General features: G+C 39.2%; 1 protein-coding gene across 7 annotated transcripts in view; it reads right to left on the bottom strand.

The window, feature by feature from the left end:
* The window catches only part of gria2b (glutamate receptor, ionotropic, AMPA 2b), a 48,320-nt gene that overhangs the window by 6,335 nt on the left and 33,919 nt on the right, over positions 1–8,066 (bottom strand). For all 7 annotated transcript variants that reach the window (XR_010915342.1, XR_010915341.1, XM_067518025.1 and 4 more), the window contains exons 4-13: positions 7,678–7,874; positions 6,098–6,151; positions 5,820–5,978; positions 5,420–5,587; positions 3,123–3,227; positions 2,855–2,962; positions 2,407–2,613; positions 1,802–2,169; positions 398–596; positions 13–260 (exon numbers count right to left, since the gene is read on the bottom strand). Coding sequence is in view for 5 of the 7 variants with exons in the window: in XM_067518025.1 (XP_067374126.1) it covers positions 13–260; positions 398–596; positions 1,802–2,169; positions 2,407–2,613; positions 2,855–2,962; positions 3,123–3,227; positions 5,420–5,587; positions 5,820–5,978; positions 6,098–6,151; positions 7,678–7,874 (1,813 nt within the window). In the remaining 2 variants the exon portion in view is untranslated. The remainder of the gene's footprint in view (positions 1–12; positions 261–397; positions 597–1,801; positions 2,170–2,406; positions 2,614–2,854; positions 2,963–3,122; positions 3,228–5,419; positions 5,588–5,819; positions 5,979–6,097; positions 6,152–7,677; positions 7,875–8,066) is intronic.

Below are 8,066 nucleotides of genomic sequence, written 5' to 3'. Positions count from 1 at the left end.
TATTCCACCCACCTTAATGAGGATCCTTTCGGCGTGGCGATCCCGTAACCTTTGGAGTCCAGGTTGCCTCCCACCTTCATGGTGTCGCAGGGCTTTCGCTGCTCGATGTACTCATTCATGGTGGACTCGAGCAGGTAGGCATATTTCCCCTTGGACTTGCGGACCCTCAAAACCCCCTCAGCGGTGGTTTTGACAAACACAGATGGCTCGGCACTGCGCATGTACGTCCACATTTTATCAAACAAGGCAATTTTCGAGCGCTGAGAAAAGACAATGACAGAAACAACCTGCTGTTAATCCATTGGGGCCTTTTTTTTAATTCACATATTGACAGCTACTGACTAATGCTGTTAAATATATGCAATACATAAAGAATACATAAAAAGTTGTAATGTACCCTAAAAAACTCTTTGGTAGAGCCAGAGTCCAGAGTCCCATAGGCTATCTCAGTCTGTTTTGCTAGGTCCTCTGCACTCTCAATGGGAGAAACCATCCTCTCCACAGTCAGAAAAGCAGCCAGGTTGGCCGTGTAGGAGGAGATGATGATTAAAGTGAAGAACCACCACACGCCACCAACAATACGGCCGGACAGAGATCTATCAGACAAAAAAAAAAGAATAAAATAATTAATCAAACCCTTTTCACAGCTGAATGGGATGATTTAACAGTCTATTTTAACAACTCGTTCACCTTTGAGTCTTAACATTCACTGTGTGCCTTCACAAAATCTTTTCAATTTTCATCATACAGTAATTTTCTTGAACAGAAAGTCACGACAAGTTCAATATTTTTTTGAATAGATAAAGCGCTTGCATTGGCCTTGGTTTATTTCTAGAAATTCAATAAACTTATATAATTGCAGTGTCTCTATAGAGACACAAGTCAAGTCACGTGTTTGATACGGTCTGTAGACTACATGACTAATGTTACTAGCATGACTGCCGGTACAAGCTTCTGCCCTTAAAAGTTATTAAATATATTGCTACATATACATACTATAATTATACTGTACACACAAGGGTTTACAAAAGTATTGTATTTCAGTACAGTTCTGAGGTAGTTGTACACATGGGTATTTTACTTTGGTGTTACTTTAACTGCACTACAATTCTGAAGTAAATATTTTACTGCATTACATTTATTTTGCAACTTTACTTACTACTTATTACAGATGTATATTCCTATAAAAATGATATTTACGATGTATTGATTAAGCCCCTGTCAAGTAAAGACTGTTCCACCTTTACCAGCTGCAGCTTTTGTTTCAAACCACAGTGTGGTTGTTGTACTTGTTCCTTCAAAACTACAGTACATAAAATCTTTGAACACTGTGATGTTCACTGTGTGAAGATATGGGCCATAACTTATTTTAAGATGGAGCAGTACTGTCAATGCCTCCCGTGACTCAGACACAGACTCACAGAACACCTCTCTAAATATACAGTGCAAATGTACTGATATTAGGAAACCATTTACATAACTCCTTTTATAAATGTCAGCCTAAAACGGGATTTCCAGGACGTATGTAAAGAATGCAAATTGACAGCATGAGCAATAAGGCGAGAACTTTTGCCACTAATATTTTCCATCGTAGCGCAGGATGCAAAACTGAACTTGCATGTATGCCAAAATCCAATAATGTGACCATAAGGTCACATGAGGGTTTTAATGATCATTTCTGACTAAAGACTAATACAGATGGATGGCTGTTGGTTACTGAAAAAAGCATATTCACATTCAAAGTTATTCTTGGGTAATGAATTGATGAGCCTCATGGCAGTCGTCGACTTTTCTAACCTACCTGGGTGATATGTCACAGCCTTGTCGCATAAAGGCTCCGAGGGAGAACCACAAGCTGTTGAATATGCCAAACTCGTTAGTCGACTCATTGGTCTGGATCTGTCCGTCCTCGTATTCCTCAGTGTGCCATTCATATGGGCTAAAACGGCTGACGAGGAACAGCACCACACTGACACCGATGTAGGCAAACACAATACACATCCAGATCTCATAGGCCAGTGGATCCAGGAAAGAGAAGACTCCTGGTTTGGATTTCTGAGGCTTCTTGATCATAATGGAGATTCCCAGAGACATGAATGGTTTGGAGAAGTCGATCACCTCCTCTCGTACCAAAGTAATGGTCAGAGGAGCCACTGCAATGTCTGCTTTCTATAAAAATCAAGGTTGGAAATTTAAGAAAAAAGGGTTAAAAGCTATTGGAATTAGGGCTCTAATTGATATAAGGCTGGTAAATGTTATCTTTTAATTGTCAAATCTTTTACATTTTAAAATAAGCAAAACTTCAGCCTATGAATTCTTAAAACTTTGAATCAAAGGTATTCAAATATTGGAGTAATATTCTTTTCACTTTATAGTTAGCATTCTAAATTGAAATTGACAACTCACCCCGTACACCAACTCTCCAACCATCCCATTCCAGATTTTCGTCTCTGCATCTCTGGCTCCATATTTCCCATCACCCACTATTTTCAGCTGATATTTAAAGCCGCAGTGCTTTGCTATCTCAGCAGCCAGATCTACGCAGTAACCCTCGTAGCGCTCGTTGTCTACAAAAAGTTCGGCATTCTTTTTCAGCATTACATATGGTGCTTCCTGAAGGACAGAATAAACGAGAAACAAAAAACACTGCTCAGCACATGAGGAGTGAATGCCAATGTAAAAAAGCAACTTCAAAAAAATGTTTTCACAGAGGACATATCCTTGAATACATACAAGAGGACACTGTCTTAAACAAAGCAAACTTTCACAGCAAGAAGTTCATATCCTGCTGTTAGAGTGAGTTGCCACTGTGAAGACAAAAATCCTACAGAGTATTTCACACTGAAATACTTACCAAGATGGTGGTGACGATAACGGTTTTGTTTTCCATGCCTGTTGTTTCATTTGATAAGATATCAGATTTGGTCACAGCCATTTTGTCCACCTCATTCCAGTATCCAATCTGTTGGGACAAAAACAAAATTCATGAGGACAGTTGGGTGGATCTGGAGTCGCAATTTGTTTGAACAATACGAAACCCGAATTCAAACCGTCCACACAACTGCACTTCATTACAAATGCACTTAACCACATGAAAGTGAATGGTACTTTCCAGTGCTTACCTTTACTGGACCATTGCTCTTTAATTCCATTACATTCACTGAGTAGTTGACTCTCTTGCCATGCTGATCGAACTGAATGTTTCCTGTGAGTCCTTCCACACGCACCTGAGAAGCATAAAATGAAACTGTTAAGACCGAGTTTTACACCATTTAAGACAGGTTTTTGTTGCGTCTCGAATAATTAATCAGCTGCATTCTGACTGAAACAGGCAACTGTGAGTTAATGTGGAAGGAGACAATCTGAACAACTGTAAGGACTAAAAACATTTCTCTTAACATTGTACTGTCACTAATTCAATAAGAAATTCATTTCAGCTACAATGGAGACCAAAGGGTTAAAACCCTGCTATGAAGAATACGATTTAAAGAAAATCTGTGATAGTGATTTATCTTGGAAGCTTAGTGAATGGAAGTCCTAATCTTAGAATGGCATTGGGTCTACAAGCTAATGCACAACATGAGTATGTACACTCCTGGTCAGTGCAGCAAATGTAACATAATTAAAAATCCTGTCAATTGTTTTTTTTTTTTGCCAAAAAACAAACAAAATTAAACTAATCAAACTACAATGAAAGCGATATCTTGGCCCTCAACTTTCTCTTGCAAGTTCTGCAAAGCACTTTCTGCTGTTCTCTCCTCTTCTACAAAGTTCATACTGTGATCCTGAGCTGCAAAGCGCTTATAAAATGTGAGGACATTTTCAATGTTCAGACGGCAGAGAGGACATAGAGGACACAGAGAGGACGGCAGTGTGGACATAGATTAGTGCGTGTTGAGTCACCTGAAATCATATAGCCTCCTTTAAATTTGACAGACACAAGTGAACACTGAGATTCTTTTTGTTAAATACAGTGCAGTTTTGATGTGCACGCCTGCCAATCAACTGATGAAAAAGATGGGAGAGCCTGCTGTTCAGGGAATAACTAAATTACTGGTTTTGATTTTAATCTTTGCGGTCTTGATGTGATTGTCAGTGTTTTCCTTTTGCTTGACTCCCAACTGAGTCTCTTTTGTCTTCACAAATAATCTTGCTTTGAAATTAGTCTATCGTTAGAGCCTAAACCCCAATGAGGACTGGTACTGTCGGATAAAATTGTATTTATTGTACATTAATTTTGTGCAGTCTGCCACCGGCCCTGATTAGACTTAAATGGCATGAGGCCAATTTGTTCACTCAACTTGGATCAGAGTTTGATTTGATTGCCTATATTCCTTCAGAACATTATCAGAGGAAAATATCTTTTGAGAGCACACTGTGTCAGGGATAAGGCCTCCTGAAAAAACCTGAACACAAATTGCTTCCTTATGAATTTCCACTGCTTTGTAGTTTTGGATGGAACCCCCTTTGGGATTATTTTGAAACATGGCACCAGTTTTATAGGAAAGGGAGAGTAATATCAGGAAAGAAGCTTGTTCTGCCCTCTAGGCACAGCTGTGAAAATTTGAAGTCTACTTCTTATGAAAAGTCGTACATATCTGTCACTTTCGGGGTGTCTTGGGCCGTTACGACCACACTGCATGTGATTTTATGCGGTCAAACATTGGTGAAGAGGTTTTGAGAGTAATATTAGTTGATTTAGAAGAAACCTTTCATTTACAGCCCTTAAACAGGTTTATCAACTGACTAATCGAGACCCAGTTACTCTCAGTCGCTGTCCGTGTACCACGTGTACGCTCCGACCTCAAGGCCAAAAAGTGAACAACTGTGGACGTGGACCCCTGAGACATTAACTACAGGGGATTCAATGATCACAAAATGGCACCCTGAACACAACCGAGACCCTAGTTCCTCATGGCCAATAGCAAGAGGTCAGGGACTTTAACCCAGCTTATATGAACAGGTAGAGGTAGAGGTGGTAGAGGTACATGCATAAAAAATACATTTCAACACCCTGTCGGTGTGGTGTTTCATATCATAGAAATCTAAGATAAATGCAAGGTAGCACTCATTATGCAACTTCAGAGTCAATGTTTTCTGAATGAGTGCATCAAGATCAGATATCAGTTGCGCTTTGATTTCAAAAGCAGAATCTCAATGTTGCCATGTATTCTAAAACCTTACAAGCTATAACCTCTGAAACATCCAAAGAAGGGGAAACAATCCACTTTGCCTTCACTTTGTCTGTCAAGCTGCATTTCTCAGCAGGAGTGACACTAATCTTGCCTTGCATCAAAGCTCAGAGGACAGTCTGTGGGTAGACCTGTTTCTCTTCTGAAGAGGAGCTGTCAAAGAGAGCTCTTCTGTTACTATGGCAACGAGTCTTTGGCAACAAAAAGACATATGTGCCGTGGGTTACCTGTTTCAGCGCTCGCTCAATCTCGACTCCCTGAGCCCAGGGTACAGCAGGGTTGGCCAGGCAGTCACCATTGTTGGCTCTCCTAGTAAAGTCGATGCGCTGCTTGTGCAGGTAGCGAAAGGCTTCTGTCATTACCTGCACGGCATCGTAGGTCAACGCTGAAGTGTACTAGGGCAAGACAATGAGAAATGATTACGAAAGGGTGGTAGCATTAAACCTTAGCCTTAACCCTGACCAAACTGTAACAGACGGACAGCATAATTTACCCTTTATGTTTAAAAAAACACACTACTAGTTCTGGCTCGTCCCACTGCTTAAAAAGGAATTTTTAACCAATAAGGAAGGAAAACTGTGAAGCTCTGTTCTGACTACTCAGGACTGTGTTCATGCCAAAACTCACCCTTATTTTACTGTCTGCGCCAGGATACTCCTTTTCCTCTAGGGCTTCCCACCTCTGGTCAAACTTGGACACCAAAGGATCTTCAAAATCAACAATCTGAAAACCGGACACATTGGCACCGCCGTACTGGATTTTGGATAGATCTCCATCAACAAAACCCTGAAAACATCAAAAGAATAAACCGGTTATTGACTCCGTGTAATCACTAATTCATACAATTTTTTTAAGAACATAAAAAGAAGTTAACATAAAAACAAAATCTGTCTCTTTAAACTTACCAGATTGGCTATAATGTAGTGGTAGCCTTTCACGTGTCTGCCAATCGTGATGACCTGTAAAGAAGCATAATAGTATAACAATCCGCCCTTTGTGTTAAATAGACACATCTGAAGCAAACAACTCACTGTAGCCGTGACTTCTATACCATTTTGTATTTGCCGATAAAGTTCTAATATATTTATAAAAGTATTTCTTTTCTTTTCTAAATGAATAATGTAGAGCTGCTCGAGATAATAAAAATGTATGATAATAGTAACATCCAAAGTATACGAAGGTACCATTATAGTCACAGATGTTCATTTGTCATTCCCACTGCTAACATTCTGGTCAATATCATGCAAAAACAAAAAAGTCACAGATTCTGCTCAACGGAGATATCCAATTCCAAAGCCACGTCCCTTATCAGTAGAGTGCCAGGAGAACGGAGAAAACAACAGAAATATCTTTATAGCCATGTAGCATTTTAATACCTAGTATAAATGACACACCGGAAACTAATCCTGCTGCTTGACTGGCACCTCCGTTTGTCAGAGCGGCTACTTGGAGCCGATTTAAATTATCATAACGTCTTGCATCTGCTTTGTAAATGTCTGTGACTTGCAGCAGAAAACCTGCACCTGAACGAATTCTGTTTTTTTTTTTCCAATAAACAGGCACAACAGCCTCAGACATTGATTTCGTCCAGCATTCGGGTAAACAGATGTTGGCACGCTTTAAATGCTAATCAATAAGGCTCTCTCATGGGTAAAAGAGAGGGTAAAAATAACCTGTTTATGTGCATCTTTTTTCCCATTTAATTGCATTTTTGTTTACAAACCTAAATGAACAATTAGTATGATTGTTATGGTGCCTTTCTACATCTGCTGGGCTGCTGGGTCTATGTGACAATGTTGAGTGAGTGTGCTATTATATGCACATATTTTAGCTAAATATCCCTTTTGTCCTAGAGTAACAAAGGACAATGGGGCTGTTAGCATTTCTCTCACTTTTTTTAGAGTTACTGCAGGTACTTTCCAAGCGTTATTTACACGTCCCAGTGCTACTTCCACATAAGGTGATACTCTGCTTTCTACTTGGCGGTTCCACAAAGGTTAAAGGCCAAATTTAAAGATAACTGTACCAATTCTGTGCTTTAACTGTGTAAAATTAGACATTACTATCTCACACTTGATAGTACAATTATAAAATTAATAGGCCATAACGTTTCTTCTTGCTCAGTTCAATACATTTAGCAATTTTGCCAGTATTTCTTCTGAAATGACTGTTAATATAGTGGCTACTGTTAGCCTATGCTATTTGCGAGATATCACTGTATAATCATCAAGCAAATTCAACGATATGGGCATAATTCCTCTATTATTTTACTTAATGTAAATCCCAATTTAGCTTATCAGTGAAAAACAGAACTCACAAACTCATAATGCGAACGTGTTGCTAGTAGAATATAAAAATAAAATTAAAAAAACAAACATACATGATACATACATGATGCTCACTTTCATTGTCTTATCTTTAGACAATCCTGGTGTAATTTTCCTCTCCCTAATACCAGAATAATGAAAAAAAGCCTCCACTGTACCTGCTCCATGATGTCTTTAACTTTATCCTGTTCGCAGTCCAGGATCACCCTCCTCTCCTTTTTGTTCTCCAGATCCTGGAATAGTGAGCGGTAGGCCTCATCCTTCCTCTCATCTTTCAGATTTCCCACATTGATGGCTGTCACCTGCCACTTCTTCTCTGCTGCTGTGTCCAGAACAACCTGCAGCGTTGTCAGACCTGAGGATGGAATGAAATTATAAAATAATAAATACTAATAAAACATTATCTGTCAAACTTATTTATCCATGTTATTCATATAAACTGCTGACTTTTTGAAGGCAAATGGGAATAAATGTTTAACCACCCTATAGTCTAAGAATGAATTAGGAAAATCATTTCAAGACGCAACAATCGCAAAAAGGTGAGTGA

This window comes from Channa argus, chromosome 10, assembly GCF_033026475.1.
Source record: "Channa argus isolate prfri chromosome 10, Channa argus male v1.0, whole genome shotgun sequence".
Taxonomy (NCBI): domain Eukaryota; kingdom Metazoa; phylum Chordata; class Actinopteri; order Anabantiformes; family Channidae; genus Channa; species Channa argus.
This window is presented reverse-complemented; position numbering and strand designations above follow the sequence as displayed.